This window comes from Puma concolor, chromosome A3 (genome assembly GCF_028749965.1).
Source record: "Puma concolor isolate L17-30 chromosome A3, mPumCon1.1.hap2, whole genome shotgun sequence".
In the NCBI taxonomy this organism is placed as follows: domain Eukaryota; kingdom Metazoa; phylum Chordata; class Mammalia; order Carnivora; family Felidae; genus Puma; species Puma concolor.
The window spans coordinates 36,397,652-36,418,337 of NC_141669.1; the positions used below are offsets into that span (position 1 = coordinate 36,397,652).

Here is a 20,686-nt window from a genome sequence, read left to right on the forward strand (position 1 = left end):
TGTCATTGGGGCGCCCGGGTGGCTCAGTCAGTTAAGAGAGGCCGATTCTTGATTTTGGCTCACGTCACGATCTCACCGTTTGTGAGTTCAAGCCCCACATCAGGCTCCGGGCTGACGGTGTGGAGCCTGCTTGGGATTTTCTCTCTCTCCCTCCCTCTCTCTCTTTCTCTCAAAAATAACAATAAATAAACTTAACAACAACAACAAACCTCTATTTTTTTTTTTAATTTTATTTTTCAACGTTTATTTATTTTTGGGACAGAGAGAGACAGAGCATGAACGGGCGAGGGGCAGAGAGAGAGGGAGACACAGAAATGGAAACAGGCTCCAGGCTCCGAGCCCAGAGCCTGACGCGGGGCTCGAACTCACAGACCGCGAGATCGTGACCTGGCTGAAGTTGGACGCTTAACCGACTACGCCACCCAGGCGCCCAACAAACCTCTATCTTTGCTTTAAGATTACATGAGGGAGTGCTTACCCAGGAAGCCTCCTCCAGCACCGTAACCTTTGGTGATCTGCCTGTCCCCACCCTCCCCTGGACAGCCACGATAGTTCCCTCCTGCCAGCGCCCAGGGCACCAGGTTCCTTCCATGGCTGCATCCCATCTCCGCCCCTGTGTCGGATCTCACTGGGTCCTCTGTGGCTTGCTGAATTAACACTTTTGACCATGGAGGTTATTCTTTTTAACTTACATCTCCCTAAAAATACACTGGGTTCTTCTTTTGCCCTGTTCTTAGGTGATCACGAACCTGACAATAAGGATCAGGATTTCCTTACCTCTGTTACCAGGCTAGACAATTTTATACGTCAAATTGAAGAAAAGTTAAAGCTAATTAGGATGTAGTGTGGAAGCATGTAACTGTGCAGGTAACCGCATGGGCTCTGACGTCAGACTGCGTGGGTTCCAGGGTTGGCTCTGCCTCCTACTAGCTGTGTGACCAGGGCCACAGGCTCACCCTCTCTGTGCCCCGAGTGTCTCCATCCAGGAATAGTGGCCACCTTAGGGGTGTGGTCAGGATAACATAGAATAATTACAGAAGGTGCTTTTTGTACTTCACGGCACATAATAAACAGCTACTTTTAATGTTATATCACACAACTAGAATTATCCTGTTTATGGAACTTGCTTTGTGACCCCTCTTCCTGGTCGGTGAGCATGCATCCCCACCATCACTTTCTCTGTCCTGGGGCAGTGTGGCACTGACCTCTCTGTCCCATGTCTCTCACAGCTGACCTTGATTGATCTGATTATCTATGGGTCCCTGGAAGCTGTGAACGTCCACAGCGTCCGATGGTCAAGGGTCTTAAGACCAGTCTTCCTAATTAACTTCCCTGAAAGTCGTCAGGTAAGGAAGGATATACTTTAGGATATGCAAAGGCTTGACTTTTGTTTTTGCAGAAAATTAGCCGATTCTTGTAAACGAAATGAAAATTTTGTCATCACAGATCCGAAGAACTTTCAGAAGCATCCGGAACACTCTGCCCGATATTCTCTACGTCTTCCTCCTGTTTATGTTCAGTGTGCTGATATTCTCCCTTATGGCCTTGAAGCTTTTTGGGGATAGGTGAGCACGCTGCTCTGGAAGTTTCTGCTTGTGAATCCCGCCCCGCCTCCCCCCCGCACCCCCACCCCCCTTCAGGTTCAGCCTGTTGGTGGCAGAATCTGTCACCGGGTGCCATCTTCCTCGTTCAAACACTCCAGGAGTGCTTCTGGAAGGGGAAAAGTGTATCAGAAACCACAACCTCACTTACGTGTGTGTGTTTTTCACTTTGTGTTCTTGGTTCCTCTTTAGGGGTCTTAAAACAGTGGAAGGATTGCCCTACTTCACAAATATCCTGGACATAGTGTTTGAGCTCTACGTGCTGGTCACTACCGCGAACAGCCCCGATGTCATGTACGTCCATCTTGGCCCATGTTCACGGATAGACACCTGTTACCAGGACAGAATTCGCTTTGTTAAAGGCAGCTGTCTCCAAACACCAGCAGGGCTGAGAGGGGGGAAATAGTGATTTTCCGTTTATTCATGTTCGTGTAAAAATTTTTGAAGGATGTAAAATGTTTACGCTAACAATAGCCTACCCTGTCTATCTAAAACTAAGCTTAGATGATTTTTTTTTTTTTTAAAAAGCTGAAAGCAGCAGGAGATATCTCTTGAGATACAACTCTTAAATATGAGAGCCTACTTTCTATTCGGGATTTTTTTGCGTCTTGAATTTAAACAGCTAAGCCATCTTTCGAAAGGAATCGTGGCTCGTTCTCCCAAGCATTGATGCGCCTTTGTGGTTAGGTGAGACAGGAAAGGAATGCAGAGGTTAGTAGTTGTTGCCTTCCCCTTCTCAATGCCAGTTCTCCACACACGTGGACTTCACTTAGGAGGAAAACATCATGTATTTTCTTTCCTAACGTCCTTCATATTATGGATTAAGCTTGTTTGGGGAAGTAAAATTATTAAAGAGTGCCACACTGAGTAGATACCCCTTGGGGTCTAGGGCATGGACAAGGCTCAATGCGAGTGTCAATCCCAGCCAGGCCATACTGCACTTCGGGGCAGGGCGGGTTTTTTTGTCCTCTAGTTCTGTGTGGGATCATCATATCGACTTGCTCTGGCTTGTTGCTCACTCTTGGGCCTGGCTCGGGACAAACATATGCAAGGGAAAGTTCTGGCCCTCCTTGTGTGCTCTTGGATCTTTCTCTCAGACCCTGGCCATGCCAGTGCCTCCAACACCCCCTCCTGTATGAAATCCAATGTCTACTGAAGGTGGAGTGAGCACACACACCTGATTTATGCCTCTCACCCTGGTGCCATTATTAATGGTGCTCCTTTCTTTCTCATTGTCCCAGAGTGGCTAGAAAATTATCTGCCTCCCCTGCCCCCCCCCCCAACAAGGCAGTCTGGTGTCCCCAAAGAGCCTTGAGTATAAACCCAAGCCACGCTTCGATTCCTTCTATAGTCCTGGGCAAGTCGGTCTCCTTTCTTAGGCTTCGATTGTGAAGCCACAGTGAGGCTCCCTCAGTGTGAAGGGAAGGGATGGGATCGGGAGATCGCCAAGGTCCTACTTGCTTTGAAAGCTGCTGCCTCGAAAAGGCACTAAGAAATTCAGAAGGCCAGCTGTTCAGCGCTAGGGGCGGTGATGGCTTTGCGACCCCATCACACGGGACCGCGCCATATGGGGGGGGAGTCTGAGTGAGAGAAGCTTTTGCCGTGCCCCGTGCCCGTGGGTTGTCCATGTGGGATGGCAGCTGACGTCAGCCTTTTATGCACTAAGGACCTAGGCTGTGAAAAACCGTGCAACATAATTCTGTCCTTCTAGGATGCCTGCCTATAACTTCAATTGGTGGTACTGTCTGTACTTCATAACCTACACCATCATCAATACCTACATCTTCATGTCCGTCTTTCTGGCCGTGGTCTACAACAATTATAGGAAGCACTTAAAGGTAAGGTGCATGAGCGGAAGCGGGGTGGGGGCGGGCGAGGATAGGCACGCGGGCTGGGTGCCGTGCCAGGGAGGCCGGCAAACGCATTGGTTCAATATTTGAAAGGGTGCTTTTTCTTTTCGCTTTGGCCAATCTGAAGACTTATTTGGTGTCTTTGCTCTATTCTGCTGGCGTGGGTGGTTCTTTACCATTCTTTGCAATGGGTCTGACAGTGTTTCTGAATTTTATGTACAGTGGCAGGCTATTGCTTTACTCATTGCTTTTAAGGCATTCAATTGCTCATGGTTCCTGGAAAGGTTTTGTTAAGAATGGGGGTTGGGGATGTTCTCCAAGCTTCCACTCCTTTTTGCCTCTCCAGCAAGAGCAGAAACTTCTTAAAGCCAGCGGTTTCTGCCCCGGTGCCTGCCTGTTAGATTTACGTCTGGAGAATTCCTGGAGGCGTTGGGTGGGCGGAGGCTTCTGAGTCCTTGGGGGTGGAGGATGTTTTATTTACAGCCTGGAATCCACCAGGCTGCCTCAGCCACATCACCTGCCCGCCCTCCACTGCACATATCTTTGCTGGGTTGTTTTTTCTTGTAAAACTAGTTGCACAGGGAAGCTTTTCACCAAAGGATGATTTTCCTGAAGGGAAGACATTGGCTTTTGGCTTCTGATCCTTTTGGTTCTGTTCTGAATTTTTCATTGCATAGGGAGGGTCCCACCGGGGAGCAAGGAGAAATTCAGGGAGAACTTGAATGTTTGCAACTATGGAGAAGCAGGTGGCGGGGCTGAGCCTGTTGGTGGCAAAATGGCCTTTGAAGGTGACTGGCTTGTCCACATCCTGAGCAGTCTGTGTACTGCTGGGACTTGAGCTGCTCCTGCCCCAGAGGCCAGGCCTCCCAGAGACCCTCCTATCTCAACTTCCTCCCTCTGGGTGGAAGGAGGTTGTCCCAGAGAGTCTGGTGTGCTTCTCCTCTTTTTTTGCTGCTGGGCAGAACTGCTGCTGTACCTCCCCCAGCCCCAAGGAGGTGTTTCTTTGGGTAATCTTCTGCAACAGGGATCAGTCAGCAAACGTCTTAAATGTGCTTTAGGTGCCCAGCACCACACAAAATTCTGAGGAGTCAAAAATGATTAAGACACAGCCCACACACCCCTCTGGGGTGCCTGGGTGACTCAGTCGGTTAAACGTCGGACTTCGGCTCAGGTCATGATCTCATGGCTCGTGAGTTCGAGCCCCGCGTCAGGCTCTGTGCTGACAGCTCAGAGCCTAGAGCCTGCTTTGGATTCTGTGTCTCCCTCTCTCTCTGCCCCTTCCTGCTTGTGCTCTGTGTCTCTCTCTCAAAAATAAATAAACATCAAAAAAATTAAAAAAAAATTATAGTCTAGCTGTGTAATCAATTAAGTGATGACAGTACTACGGGGAGCAAAAAGTGTGGGCATCAGGTGGCTGATTGTAACCCGAGGAGGGCTGTGCAGCAACCCCCACTCCCACCCCCCAACCCCCGCTTCTGGAAGATTCCCTGTGCTCAGGCCAGATGGCAGCTCCGGGCAGGCCCTGCTGTCTTTCCTGCCCTGGACCTCTTCCTTCCGGACGACTCCTGGCCTAGTTTCACTTCCCTGACTTTTCTCCTCCTCCCTTCTCTTTCTTGATTGACTTAATGGCAGATCTATCTTCTCCCTCTCTGGGGTCTCCCTGTGTCTCAGCAGCACACCCGATTTCCTTCCTTTCTGGAAGCTTCCTTCCTCCTGGGCAGAGTGGAGTTGGGACCAGTCTGCCTCCTGCTGCTCTGTTTCTCACCACACAGATTATCCTTCACGGGCTCCCTCATTTGAACTTGGTAAGATGAGTTCTGTTTATGCAGACGGGTCAGCTGTGTGTACCTGCAGCCGGGGAGGGATTACGTACCCGGCATGTTAAGAGACCCAGCGGGGCCTTCTCTTTGGCTGTTTAATTACCTTGAAATGTTTAGGGTAAAGAAACAAGGCTTTCTTGAATCTTTCTCTAAAAAAACACAATTCTATTTTTTAAAGAATGAGATTCGCAAACTGGCGTACCTGAAACGTCACAAAATGATAGAGGCGTTCAACATTCTGAAAGTCAAGGTGGGCACAGAGTTTGTGGTCATGGAGGCCCAGTGGAGGCGGCTGGCCAAGGTCGTGGCACCACACATCAGCGGTCCCCACCTGGAGCTCCTCTTGAGGATCTCCGACGAGGGACAGAAGGGGCACGTGGGTAAGAAGGTTTGGCCGCCGACATTCCTCTTGGCTGTGTTCAGAGCGGGCAACTCCTGGGGCACCTGGGGGGCTCAGTCGGTTGAGCATCCGACTCTTGATTTCGGCTCAGGTCATGATCCCAGGGTTGTGGGATTGAGCCCCGCGTCAGGCTCTGCACTGAGCGTGGAGCCTGCTTTGAGTTTCTCTCTCTCAACCCCCCACTCGTGCTCTCTCTCCAAATTAAAAATAAATAAATTTTTAAAGAAGTGGGTGGCTCCTAAAAGTGATTCGTAAAACAGCAGTACTGTTTTCTTGTTTTCCTAAATTTGCAAATAAAAATGTGTATTGGCACTCCCCGCTGGCAATAATCCAGTGGAATTCGGGCCCTCAAAGCTGTGTTCGGACAGGGCTGTCCCCGTGGGAGTTGTCACCATGAGCCATCCCAAAGCCTTTACCTTGTAACGGTCATTCCACCACTGACTCTGCTTTAGGGACAGAATCTAAAATCAGAAGAGAGCTGTGGAAAGAAACATCTACATTGCATTCCATATTTGAAAGTAAAACGTTGAAAGTAGCCTAAAATTCATGTATTAATGGTCGGTGACTATTATGAATAACACTTCCTATCTATGGCATGCTTATCGTGTGTGAGCCATTGTCATGATTGTTTCCTGCACGTGGTGTGTACGTGATCCTCCCCCTGACTCACTGAGGGGGGGATTTTTGTGATCCTCATTGGTCAATGTGGAGACTGAGGCTGGGAGAGGTTAAGCAGTTTGCCCAAGGCCATGCAGCTGCAAAGTGGTAGAGGCCATCTGACTCCAAGGCCCATGTTTTGCATCATTGTGCTAAACCGCCCCAGATTCCGATAGTCACATAATGGAAAATTTTGGCGACATTAACAATGACTGTGAAGATAAGACAGCAATTCAGAAAGATGTGAGGTGACTAAAATACATCCCAAACTGTGAAGCACCCTCATTTCACCTGTTTCAAGAGAAGTCTAGATGGAAACCCACCAAAAGGGAGCGGTAAGTGTGACAGGATGTAAATTTACATGAGATGAGGACTCTCAGACTAGTCCCAGAGGAGCCATAGGCTTCCTTAGGGCTCTGTGCACGCGTAAGAAGGAAAGCACAGTGATTCTCTGGAACTTACGTGCAAAAAGGAGAATGAAAAGACGCGTGTAGTAAGATACCGCTAAATGGGTGGTACCCACGTCTTCCAGTGAGAGTTTTGGACCTTGGCTGGAGGAAGGCCTTTGCCCTCTTGAATTAGCAGGATTTGGCTTCCTGCTGAGCCCTGAGCATGTCTCCTCAGCCACCAGCTCGAAGTTGTGGCTCTGAGTGCCTGGTCAGGAGCCAGGCTTCTCAGAGCCTGAATGACTGCCTTGGTGGCCCCCGTTAGGGACCGGTGGTGGTTGCCTGTGCCCTTCAGCATGCCGGGATTAGGGTTCTGCTAATGGTGGCGAAGGGTGACTGGTCCCCGGGCAACCCCTGAGCACAGTGCTTTTTCATGTCCAACCTGCCATGGACTGATAAACAGCAAAAATCAACACTCAGAAAAATGAAGTTACAAAGTGTAAAGTCCAAGTCCCATTTTTTCATCATTAGAGTCCGTGGACAAGATCCTGGCAATTGTTCTACAAGTTTCTGTATTCAGCACTTACCCCACAGAGGGTGGGGAAGACACAGACAGGGCCAGCTGTGGCCCAGGGACATCTGTTTGAGGACTACTACTCTTGACCTTAGAAGAGAGGGTTGGGACTTGGGTCCCCTTGGAGGTCCCACCCCACAACCGGGGTGGAGTGGCTGGTCAGTTCAGTCCAGGTGTTCCCAGACTTCGGCCCCTCTGGTGTTGAGAATTCTTCCCTGATGGTTTAGTAGCTTTGCTGCTTCTCGATGATTGGGACTCTGAACATGTTGATGAATCTTCAGGGCTTTCTCAAATTTCTTTGCAATTCCTTCTGTAAAGTGAGTTCCTGGATTGCCATTGAAAGGTGAGGTGTTCCAAACCTAGGGCTGGGGGCTTTTCGAAGTCTTTGTCTGTCAGGCATGGGGAGGCCTATGCACTTGGGTATCGCCTGCTCATCCAGAAAAGATACACATGGTCACTAGGACATACACGAACGTTTCTTTGTTGATAAAGTCAGTCCAACTATTGGTAGTTGTTTCCCAAGTGGGAGTACGAACTGCTTTTCTTTGTCTTGACAGCTTCTTCCATGTTCTGGGCTATAAATAGGCTGGCTTTTAAACGATACCATTCAGCTGTGGCAGGGTAAATATGGAGCTTACCAAACACATCCAAGTTCTAATGGCACCCCTACTTGTTTGGACGTATCATTCCATGAATTACATGAGGAAGAGGAGGGAGGAGCTCTTTGATGCTCCCGCACAACTTTCTGGAGAGTGCCAGTGAAGATCTGTGTACAAAACACCACCGCCACCACGTGTCCATCGGCAGAGGCTCTCCTCCGAATGTGGGTTGTGATCTGGCACAGGGTGAGGTCTGTAAGAGTTACCAAAGGAGGCCGGTCAGGGACAAAAGGGAGCAGAGGAAGGGAACAGAGGCATGGCCAAAGCCTGCTGTGCTGTAGAATGTTTTCAGGCTGGCCAAGGACAGCCATAGCAAGGGGAATGTGTGGACCACTTGACATTATAACTCTTCCAGAAGTGAGAGGCCTCACGTCTTTCCAGGGGTCCACAGTCATCCTTGAGATAATGGAAGTCAGTAGAAGTGTTGCAGACTTGTGAGAAATAAGAGAATCTCCTCAGGAAAGGGCTCCAAATCCAGCTCCCTGGGGCAGAATATAGAGATGGAAATGACCAACCTTCCCTACCTCATGCGAAGAGTATAATGGGCCTGTTGTGAATTTTATCTATTCATGTTAATGTTCATGGCATACACATATAGTCAATACCAATGAATATGCTTAAATGCCAGTGTGATTTGAAGCTTGAAAACTCTTTTTTATAGAATGATGTAAGACAATTATTATATAACATTTTAATGTGGGTGTTCTGGAGAACAAATATATTTATACATAGGGACATAGCGTTTTAATTTCTTTGGAAGTCTTTAGGTAAATCCAGACTCTTGGCTATTTATCTCAACATTCATTAGTCCAATGCCCCCAATTCAATTAGTGACTTTTTTTTTTTTTTGAGAGAGAGAGAGAGAGAAAGAGCTAGAGAGAGAGAGTGCAAGCTGGGGAGGGGCAGAGAGAGAGGAAGACACAGAATCAATCGGAAGCAGGCTTCAGGCTCTGAGCTGGCAGCACAGAGCCCGATGTGGGGCTCGAGCTCGTGAATCGCAAGATCATGACCTGGGCCGTTGTCAGACGCTCAACCGACTGAGCCACCCAGGCGCCCCTAGAAAATACATTTAAGAAACCATAAGTAGTTGATCCACTACTGCTGATATTAAGGATTTGTCAGAGAAGTAAAAACTCTACATGCTGTGTCCACATAGCTGAAATGAGTTACTCTACAGGGCCTTGTGATTTCTTTATTTATTTGATGTTTATTTTTAAGAGAGAGACAGTGTGAGCAGGGGAGGGGCAGAGAGAGAGGAAGATACAGAATCTGAAACAGGCTCCAGGCTCTGGGCTCGAACCCACGGACTCTGAGATCATGATCTGAGATGAAGTCGGATGCTTAACCGACTGAGCCACCCAGGTGCCCCAGGGCCTTGTGATTTTCAATATTGTGTGAGATTTACACAAGTTGATTGCTGAAGATCCAACCTTTAAAACCACAACAGTTTATATTATGCCACATGGTTCTAACCCATGGTTAGATTTATGAACACCTAGATATTAACTGAGATCATGGCACCCACCGACCTATAAGGAAAGGATGAGGGGTGTGAGAAGTTCCAGCCATTTTAGCCTCTTTGGAGAAAAGAAATTTTACATGAACTAAAATGCCATATTTGCAGTTTTTATTTACACTGAATAAAATCAGGAAAAAGACATGAAGCCACATTTTAAACCCTAAATCATAAAACAACTTAGTCTACTAGTTTTTCTTTATTGGGAGCATTAAGTCAATTTGGATTAAGATTTTAAATTGTTTTAGTTTGATTAATGAAGTAATTTTATAATGTTTTAAGTTTTAGTCAGATGTCTTTAGATTTAAACTTTTTAACCAGATCTTTAAAATGTATCTTTTTTAGGGGCGCCTGGGTGGCGCAGTCGGTTAAGCGTCCGACTTCAGCCAGGTCGCGATCTCGCGGTCCGTGAGTTCGAGCCCCGCGTCGGGCTCTGGGCTGATGGCTCGGAGCCTGGAGCCTGTTTCCGATTCTGTGTCTCCCTCTCTCTCTGCCCCTCCCCCGTTCATGCTCTGTCTCTCTCTGTCCCAAAAAATAAAATAAAAAACGTTGAAAAAAAAAATTAAAAATAAAATAAAATAAAATAAAATGTATCTTTTTTAAATTAAAAAAAACAAATAAATTATAAACCATAAAATGAAATAATAAAAATAAATAAAATGTATCTTTTTACCAAAAAAAAAAAATAATAATAATAATGAAGGTTATTCCCTCCCCACCATGGACTCTCTGCAATTAACTAACTGTGGCTCTATTGTGAATTGCACATCTTTGTAAAAAAAAAAAATTTAACTAGGTGCAGGCACTAAGGACAGTAAATAAAGTGACGGTTTCCATCTGAGTTTCTTAAAAAATTATAGAAATGCTATTTAAATTAATAGTTCATTGTTTTATATATTTTATGATCGTAGGGGCCGGACTTTATAAACCAGTTTGTTAATTGGGGGTTGTATTTGGAAGACACATCTGTCAGGCAGAGAATCATGTTAAGATTGGTTCACATAATATTTAATTTCTCTAGCATTTTTAATATATTTGTGCAAGCTAAGAATTTGTCACAGGTTTTGTTAGAAGAAGAAAAGGCAATCGTGGAGCTTGAAATTCATTCCTGCCCCCCCCCCCCCGAGGGTGTTTTTGTTTGTTAGTTTTGTTTATTTTTTTAAGGGATAGCACATTTCAAGCGTAAAGAATTTTTCACTGATTTCTTTTTTTTTTTTTAATTTTTTTTTTTTTAACCTTTATTTATTTTTGAGACCGAGAGAGACAGAGCATGAACAGGGGAGGGTTCTGAAACAGGCTCCAGGCTCTAAGCCATCAGCACAGAGCCCGACGCGGGGCTCAAACTCACGGACCGCGAGCTCACGACCTGAGCCGAAGTCAGACGCTTAACCGACTGAGCCACCCAGGCGCCCCACTGATTTCTTCATCTTTGGAGGATTCTTAGGCCTCTATTCGGAATTTAAGGAATGACGTGTTTGCCTTAAAACAACGAAATTAACAATCCGTTGGGAAATGTTTCCCTGCGGGGTCGGCAGCACTACCACACGCCGGGCGGCTTAAACCACAGAAATTTATTTCCTCACGATTCTGGAGGCTGGAGGTCCAGGACCGAGTTGCCAGGGGTTGTCCTCTCCCCTTGGCTGGTCAATGATTGCCTTCCTGCGTCTTCATGTGGCCTTCCCTCTGTGTGTCTGGGTCCTAATCATCTCCTCTTGTGAGGACGCCAGTCATACGGGATTAGAACCAACCCAATGGCGTCACTTTAAGTTACCTCTTTAAAAGAGGCCCCTCGCCCAACGTAGTCACTCTCCGAGGCCCTTGGAGCTCAAACTTGAACACGCTAACTTGGAGGGGACACAGGTCAGCTCATAAGACCTGGTTTTCTGCTCCTGGCCGTAGATTGTTATCCTCATTGAGAACTTTCTTCTGTCTAAGGTTAACCTCCCCCAGCCCACCACACAGATAATCTTTCAAACCTCGAGTCCTACTGTCACTTTGTCAAAAGCTTAGACTTGAGAGCATTTGCAGTTCTGGAAGACAGAACTGCAGTGTTTTTATCTCATCTGCTGCAGACTTCCCCGCTCACGCCATGTGACCCCCTAGTCTAAGACTCCAAGGCCACTGGTGGCACCACATTGACACAACTCACCTGAATGTATTTCTCTTCTTCCCTAGTGGCCCTGCAGACATTCAGCGGAAGTGGCTCATGACCTTTTGAGCAGGTTAGAGGCAAGTGAAGGAGGTAGGCATATACCCTCGAGACATACCCACAGGACCCTGCTGTCTACTGACTGGCTCATGATTTGGAGTCAGCGAGAAATCTGGGTCCTCAGCCCTTAGTTCTGAGCACTTCAGAGATGTGGCAAAAAGAAAGTGCCAGTGAGCTTATGGCTCAACAGACTTCCCAGCATTTTACCTTTTACCAAACAGCGGTGTTGATGTAAATATTGTTACCGGGGAGTGGGGGGCACCTGGATGGCTCATTCAGTTAAGCATCTGACTTTGGCTCAGGTCACCATCTCACAGTTCATGGGCTCAAGCCCCACGTCGGGCTCTGTGCTGACAGCTCAGAGCCCGGAGCCTGTTTCAGATTCTGTGTCTCCATCTCTCTCTCTGCCCCTTCCCCGCTCACGCTCTATCTTGCTCTCTCTCTCTCTCTCAAAAATAAATACTAATTTTTAAAAATATAAATATTGTTACCAGGGCAGACACATCTTTACAGAAGACAACCAATAAGATCTGTTGGCTTTTAAGAATCACAGGTTGTATTTTACGGGATATAGCAGTAATTTCTAATGTCTGATTGTCCAAAAGTCTCCTGGGTTCAACTAATACTTTCAAAAGCAGTTTTAATAACAAAAAGTTGACCAGAATTACATGCTTCACAGTGGTCTCCAATACTTCTCTGAACATTCTCCCGCTTCATCAGCAGTTATGAGCATTGTGGTTTCTAAGGCTAAACACTGGAATTTTATTAGTACTCAGTATTAAAACTTAATCCAGTATTAAACTGAGAAGCACAAACTTACAAATATGGGAAGAAAACAAAGAGAATACGGAGAGAATAATGTATCTGCAACAAGGGTTGGCAGACGATGGTCCACAGGCTAAATATGGCCCACCACCTCTTTCTGTAAATAAAGTTTTATTGGAACACAGCTATGCTCATTCATTTATGTATTGTTTATGGCTGCTTTCATGCTGCTCAGCAGAACTGAGTAGTTAAAACAGAGATCACATGACCTACAAAACCTAACCTATTTACTGTCTGACCCTTTACAGAAAAAGTTAGCTGACCTCTGATCTCCGACATAGAATGTCAGATGGATACAAGTGCCTTAACATAAAATTACTATGGTTTTGATTCTCCTTGTTTTTTCTTGTTCCACTGAATCTTCCAGATTAAAAGATGTGAACCCAGTGAGACTAATAGATTCCCTTTTGGTGTAAGTTATTTAGTGAATGATGTTTTGACTGGATTCCCTGTCTGTAGGTCACCCATATACTACCCATGGTTGTCATGTCATCGTCCCCCTAACCACTGATGGTGATCCAGGTCCCTGGATCCAAGATACCCTGGCACCTAATTCTCCAAGGCTACATTTCTGCCTGAGCAGGTGTTACATGCCTTTGGCTTTTGAGACATGTATGTATATTTTCCTTCTAACTCTGAAGACCCAGGAACTTAGATATCCTAAGATATCTATGTGTGTTTTTTCATCTAACTTGATGGACTGCTGTTCTTTCATGTTCTTGGGACCACAAAACTGTTAGGGAAGATAGCAACATGAGTGTGTAACATCACTCAAGTCTGTGTCTGATTCAGGCTCCTCGCTCAGATGAGGCCACACTTCTGACGGGGCTGAAGTCTGGGTTTCGGCTGATGGCAATTCCTCATCGTCTTTCTTGCATAAACCACGCTATGGTGATAAGCGTATAGCCATTGTTCATCATTTACTCCCGAAAACTGGAATGGAGCTGCAGACATCTGCCAGGCTCTCTGAATGAGAAGCCTTCTGGGATTTAAAAGCACCCGGCCCAACCTGGCCCGTTGTCTCAGCTAGACCTGATCTGCACCGGCAATTTCTTTAGCTTTCTTTAAATTTTCCAAACGTTGACTTCGTTTCTAAACTTTGTTTTCAAAGAAAACTTGGAAAGAAGTTGTAGGAGGTTACAAGAAGAAGCAGCAACATTCTTTACGTAGCCTGATTTGATCCGTTGATGTGATATTCTTTAGGTTGTATGGAGCAGGAGGTCATGCATGAACAGGGTTGAGAACCAGCCCAGTTGACTCCTGGCCAGCATCTGACCTGTCTAGCAGGGGGGAGGTACGCGGGGTGGTGGAGAAGAGCCTGCTGGTCCTGGGCATTCGGTGGGTCTGGAGAAGACCAGCTCAGCAGTCATGCGGGTCCAGGTTGGTCAAGAAAGCCCCGGCGAATCTTGGCCTGGCTGGTGAGCCCACTTTTGGAGAAAGCTGTTGGTTTGAGTGAATCCCCGAGAAGGGGAAGAGAAGACGATAGGGGATTGAGGGGAAGGGTGTGGATTACACCTACCTCGGAGGCTTGGTGGAGAGAGAAGGGAAGGAGAGTTGACGCTGGAGAGGCAAGTCAGGCAGAAAGCAGGGATGGCCCACGTGAGGAGGAAGGTGGGTGGAAGGCAGGGAGTGAGGCAGCGGCATCTGTGAACTGGTGAAATCACATGCTTGGGTTGGCTGCCTTGGGTTGATTGCAGGTCTGAGTGAGTACAGGTGGGGGTCTCTGCACTGGCTGGCTCCTTGGCCTTGGGCCTTCCCTTTGAAGCTCCAGATCTTCACCTAGGCAAGACAGATCCAAGAGTCTACGCTGATTTGGTATCACCCTTGGAACCTTAGCGACACAGTGGCTGTGTATTGGGGATCTTTTTTTTTTTTTTTAATTGCAGACAAAGTGAACTTTCTACGCTTGGCCGATCTCCTCAACATTCAGGTGGTCACCATCAACATCAGGAGACACCCACTGGAAGACTGGATGCCTCGGGTATACCGGTCATCTGCAAGCCTCTTGGTCCAGAGGATGGTTCAGCACAGGCAAGTGAGATGGGGCCAGTTTTCTCTCAAGTTACTTTCAAAATGGAGGCGTTTGCAAATGCTGTCTGGACTGAATACATTTCATTCTTGAAATTATAAATCAGCCCCCTGCTTGCTGCTTTTGGTTTCTCAGGGAGGCTTGCAAAGGGTTCTGGATGTGTTTATTCAAAAGGACAGGCTTCTGGATTATGCTTCCTTCTGCCCTATTTCCTAAGATGCCCAAGGGCCACAGACTAGATGTGCTGTCTGAGCCAGAAAAACTGACCGCTCTCTGAAATCAGAAGGTTCTAGCCTCATCTCGAGTGATTAGGAAGTTGATGTCAGATATGGCACTTTGACTTTGTAAAGTCTGTGGTAAGAACTCCTGAATTAGAGTCATTGGAATGGTCATCAAGAAGACCATCAATTCTTTTATTCTCAAGCAAATGGACTCCGGAAAGAGGCATTCATTGTGGTTGCAGATCGTATATTTCATATGCGTGGCACAGAGTAATCCGTATCATCAGAGGCTCGTCCTCTTGCTCTCTGAATTTAGTGTTTCATAGAAGAGAATGGTTCAGAAGTCCTTGAAAGTGTCTCAGCCTGTGACGCAGGCACCCCATATCCCTTTTCGCTGTCCATATTTGGTATTTATCAAAGCCCTTTATGTAGAGACTTCTTCCCATTACTCCCAGCCTTGAATTACTGATGTGTTTCATGTACTGGATGCTTGTGTGTTCACCTGAGGCATCCTGAGCTGGGTCCTGGGTCTAGAGCTTCACAGAGAACAGTGGGGTAGGAGCCCCTCTTGTCTTCCCAAGGGTCATCCTGTGTTCTCTGATGCACAGGGACAGGCACCTAAGCAAAGAGGCCTGCTCTGTAGTTGAAGAATCGGGTCAGAGCCCAGCTATCATACTTTTTCACCCATCTCCCCCCAGACTTGGTGAGGAGGATGGACATATCAGTCCCCTGGAAGGCTATGTGCCTTAGGGGTGAAGAAGCTTTCAGAAGCTTTCTTAGTTAAGGATGTTCATTTTCTAGGGACGAGTAGCAGAGGTGTAATGATCCCGTGCTGAGCCCTAAACCCTCTCCTTGCCCCAGTTCTGCCTAAGCTTTCACCTGATCCAGGGACTGTGCCCCCAGAGGGGAACCTGGAAAAAGCACGCCTCTATACCCCCTGCTTGCTGAGTCTTCATGCTCTCCTTGGCTGGAAGGGCTACACCAAGTATCAGGGTTGGCAGGTGAATTTCAGGACCCTGGCCGTGCCGGAACCTTTACTTACTTGAGTCACAAGTGTGCATGTGTGTGCGCGCGTGCATTGGCGGGACGGGGGTTGGGGGCATCTCGTATTCATCACATTGTTGGGAAACAAAGTAGCCCCTCTAAGGCTCTGAACATGCTCCTTTTATGGAAATGTGTGATGACGGGATCTCTTCTTTTCTTCCCTCGTGGCAGGATTTTTGTCTGGGTTTATGATGTCATCATTCTAATAAATGCCATATTCATTGCTCTGGATGAGAGAAACCCCTTCATTTCCTACGCAGAATGGCTTTTCCTTTCTCTCTACATTATTGAAATTCTCCTGAAACTGTACACATACGAGCCCAGAGCCTATTTTGACAGAAGGCAGTTCTGGAACTGGTGAGCATGTGTATTCTGGCGTGGCAGGGGGTGGAGGGGGCAGAGGCCCTGGGCGACGAAAGGGGGTTTTCTCTCAGTGTGCGGAATATCGTAGTTTTTCAAGCTCCAGCTGCCTGGTTTTGGCGCATCTTATAATGAAATCTTGGGGGGGGGGTGTGTGTGGAAACATCTGGTTCAGGCAAAGCTGTTATTTAGGATGTGAGTTTGAACTGACTCTAGCTAAAATGAGAATTGCAGATCATGACATCCTGGATTTGGAAAGGACCTTAGAACATCATACCCAATGAGGCAGTGCCTTCCATAGCTGCCTCAGCCCACTCCGTGGTCTTTTTATCAGAGAAGTTGGCAGATGTGGCTGGACAGTGAGACCGCCAGCAAGCTTTTTCCCACACTGGGTGTGTCACCTGTGGCCCTTTCTTCTCCAGGCTGTGTACCTCCTGGTCTTGAACTATCACCCACATGCTCTAGACCATCTCAGATGCACCGCGTGCATTGGCGGGGTTGGATCTTGGTGGTCACTGCTCTCGGTGCCAGGAAAGTCACTGGGGATGCACGTGTGGCCAAAGAGGAGCTAGTTATTCTCGTCCAGTGCTTTGGCACGGCTGTCCTTTGATACTTCTGTCAGGAAGAAAAGTGACGATGTGATGAATGTCCCCTTTAATTAAAAAGTTGCAATGTACCCAGTAAAATTAATACCAAGAAAAATTATGCCATGTATTCAGAAAATGTGTCCAAGTATTCTTGCAAGGACACGGTAAAACCTTGGACTGCGGGTAGCTTGTTCTGGAGTGTTCCGCAAGACGAGCAGACATTTCTGATAAATTTTAACTTGATAAACCAGCGACGTCTTGCAGTACGAGTAGTACATGACGCCGAACATCACGTGATCACGACTGAGCCAGTGGTTCTTGAATTTCACTTTGGTATCCAAGGGCTTTGGATTGCAAACATGTTTCCGGAATGAATTATGCTCACAAACCAAGGTTTTACTGTATATCATTATTTTGTAAGACAAAGTGATAGGACTTGGTTGATTGCCATGAATTCCCTTGGGTGGTTCATTGGAGCAGCCAGTGAATGATCATTGGATCATTCAAATGTAGTATTTCTTGTTTCATCTCCACTGTTATAAAAATTATGGAAATCAGTTTCATGGCCGGCTCATTGCTTCGCATGAGACCCGATTTAAAGTTTTCTTGGGATCAGTTGTGTCCTCACAGGCCCTTCCCTTGATCCTTCACCAACTTTGCTTCTGCACCATTAGGTTTGATACGCTGATCATCATCGCGGCCCTGGTGGCCACTGTGGCCAACACCACCATTCAGTCAGGTCAGTGCCACGGGCTCTCGGCTTCACCACCTCCTGGGATCGTGCATTCAATTGGTAGCCTTTGTTGAACATCCACTGTGCACCACTAAGGTGTTTGGGATGAGGCAGCGGAGATACAAGAGAATTCGTGAGAAAACGTTCCATGTTCTGAGAGGGATGGTAGCCTTGTTTGTGTTTCGCTGTAATTAGAGATTTCATTTGTATGCATCCATCATACCAGATAAGGATCTGGTCACCTCCTCTCCAAAACTGCCCTCAGTCTCATGGCTTAACCTCCATGTCCATCTTGGCCCCCTGCCCATCTCGGTCCCCTCCCGTGGTCCAGCTGTAGCCGGAACTCTGCATTGTCCCTTGCCCACTGCCCTCTTGTGTCTGCACACACATTCCACCACCATTGTGCACACTCCTTCCTGTGGACACAGAGGGGTTATTGAGAGATAGTGCAACAACTTCTTCTCCTTCTTCTCCCTCCTCCTTGTCCTCTTCCTCCCCTTCTCCTCCTCCTCCTCCTCCTCTCCCCCCTCCACCTACTCTCCCCCTCCTCCTCCTCTTTCTCCTCCTCTTTCTTCTTCTTCTTCTTCTTCTTCTTCTTCTTCTTCTTCTTCTTCTTCTTCTTCTTCTTCTCCTTCTCCTTCTATTTATTTATTTTAACAGGAGAGAGGGGGCCGAGAGAGAGGAAGACAGAGAATCCCAAGCGGGCTCTGTGCTGAGGGCCTCCCCAACGCAGGGCTCCGTCTAACAAACCGCGAGATTGTGACATGAGCTGAAATCAAGATGCAGACACTTAACCTACTTAACCACCCAGGTGCCCCAAGATAGTGCAGCCTCTTAACATAACTCTATGAAGTGAATATTGGGGAAGGAAGGGCTTGTTGAAATGTGTTCTGTAGAACCTGATCCACAGTCTTTCTTAAAGACGGTCTGACGTCTACACCTCCTCTCATGATTCTCTAGCTCTAGGGGTGGGAGGGCACGCCCGGTGTGGCTTTGGCGGGGGTGAGGGGGGGTGAGTGATTCCAGGAGCACTTACTTCCTCATTGCTCAGAGCCACTGCCCTGGTCTTGAAGCCGCATCTCTTCCCAGTACTTACGGGGTATCAGACCTCACTGAATAAAAGGGACGAGCCAGAGACACCCATAAAATGCAATGTTACGTGATGGTGGGGTTTCTTTTGTTTTTCCTAGCAAGAAAATACAACAGTCAGCAGATACTGGATATTGTGCTGATCTTGAGGATACTCCGGCTCTTAAGGATCATTGTCAGCATTCAGAGGTAAAGATGAGGCGACGTGCACTCTGGTGGTTCCCACACTGGAGCCGGCCGGAAACCCTTCCCGCCTCAGAACTATAGACGCACCCCGTTACGAAGCCGGAACGTAACCTGTACGGAGGACCTGGCGTTCGCTTGGGGCCGGGGGGGCAGTGGGGCAGGGAGGGAAGTCAGGATGGTGAAGAGCACCCACGTGGCAGCTCCCTGAGGGAGCTCTTGTCACCCACTTTCATCCCTGTGACCCCTTCCCTCAACTGAGCAGGCTGCACGGTGACAGAGTAACAGCGGCTCTGGTGGCAGCTAACGCTAACCTGAGTGTGCCCGCCGACAGCCCTCGATGTAGGGGCTTTTATCATCCTTTGTCCACAGGTGATGACGATGGAGCTCAGAGAGGTTGAATGGCTCCCCCAATGGTGCACAGCTAAGAAGGCAAACTCCTGACAGGATTTAAAGAACAGATCCAGGACTGGGGGAAGGGATATTGAACCAAACCCGCCAGCCTGGTGTCAGTTTTACTTTGCGGCTTCCCTTGGGCCACCTCTTGGTTTTATCCTAGGTTCCGGGTCATCGTGACGACCTTAATTAACATTGGGCCCACGATACTGACGTTCGGTGGACTCGTCTTGGTAAGTGGCTTGTCCTTGGTGCTGATCTACGTGAAGTAAGCGGTAAGATGCTCTTTCTTGGCAACTGTCCGTAAGCCTTATTTTAAGTGAGGAAAAGAAAGGGCGATTAAGCACACGAGACCCACTGGTTTCTAGTACTCCTTTTCTAGAATTATCCGCTGCCTGCAGACCCTGGGCATATGCCAGTTAAGGTACACCGGCGACTGGGATAGACACCAGAACTTCCGCAGCCTAACACAGTCACAGTTTCTTTCTCGCCCACGGTCTAGGTGGGTCTTCCTGGCTGGCAGGTGCTTCCCAGGGATGTAGGTTCCTTCCGGCTCATGGCTGTGTCCCCCCCCTCCCCGCCCCCACCCCCGCCCCAGACCTCAGATCCTTCTTCGTCCTGCTTGTGGCCTCAGACCCCACCTCAGGGAGGCCAGGGGGCTGGTGTCTCCCGCTCAGGAGAGATTCCGCACCGCGAAGGACGGAGCTCGGATACTGGTGGACACTCTTCTTTTTCGTTTCTGTTAGCACAGTGAGAAATCCTATTAGTACAGAAGAATGAAAGGTAGACTTCCAGTCATTTCTAGCCCCCACCTGCCTCTTTCCCAGATACGACCGTTATTCAATGTTTCTTGTTCCTCTTCCTAAATATCTCTATGTCTGCAACAAGCATACCACAGACATGCATGTCTGTGTCTAGTTTATTGTTCGGTCAAATGGAATGATCCACAAAAGGGTGCGCACCTTTCTTCCACCTCCTAACCTTGTCCCACGTCCTGGAGTTCACGTGTGTCCGTGTCGGCTCTGGGAGGGTTAAGGGTCCCACCGCAGAGGAGACTCGGGAGCACGTCTGACCAGCCCCTCTACTGACAGACCTCTGAGGTTGGTCTCCCCTTGTTGCCATCACAACTGACGTGGTGAGGGCCATTCTTGTACCTGCCCCTTAGTGTGCTTCTGTGCGCTGATCCGCTAGGTCAAGAGGGAGATGTGTTCAAACTTTGGACGGCTTGGTGGCCGGTTGCCTTCCCAGAGAGTGCTCCCTGTGTACCCCAACGACAGCGCGTGACAGCCTGTTTCTCCGCGCCCTTCGCACCCTAACCAGGGGTTCATCAAGCACTGCCCTGTTTTCCAGTCTGACAGGGGAGAAGATGGCACCGTGTTGCTTTGACGTGCGTGTCTTTCGCGTTTCATGAGGCTGAGCGCCTTCTCCGTGTTCTTTTGGACAGTTTTGCTTATCTTCCCGTGAGCAGCGTGTTCATATCTTTGGTCCATTCTTCTGTTAGTTCTTAAATATGATTTGCAGGAGTGTTTTGCCGATTAAGGAAATTG

General features: G+C 47.8%; 1 protein-coding gene across 5 annotated transcripts in view; it reads left to right on the forward strand.

Annotated features, from left to right (window-relative positions):
* LOC112864150 (two pore channel protein 2-like) overlaps positions 1-20,686 on the forward strand; it is a 63,244-nt gene that overhangs the window by 34,753 nt on the left and 7,805 nt on the right. For 4 of the 5 annotated variants that reach the window (XM_086700531.1, XM_086700530.1, XM_086700529.1 and 1 more), the window contains 10 exons: positions 1,230-1,346; positions 1,447-1,565; positions 1,794-1,895; positions 3,313-3,439; positions 5,450-5,651; positions 14,384-14,528; positions 15,963-16,148; positions 17,413-17,477; positions 18,662-18,749; positions 19,303-19,372. In XM_086700531.1, coding sequence (XP_086556657.1) covers positions 1,230-1,346; positions 1,447-1,565; positions 1,794-1,895; positions 3,313-3,439; positions 5,450-5,651; positions 14,384-14,528; positions 15,963-16,148; positions 17,413-17,477; positions 18,662-18,749; positions 19,303-19,372 — 1,221 coding nt within the window. The remainder of the gene's footprint in view (positions 1-1,229; positions 1,347-1,446; positions 1,566-1,793; positions 1,896-3,312; positions 3,440-5,449; positions 5,652-14,383; positions 14,529-15,962; positions 16,149-17,412; positions 17,478-18,661; positions 18,750-19,302; positions 19,373-20,686) is intronic. The other variant, XM_086700533.1, reaches the window with a different exon arrangement.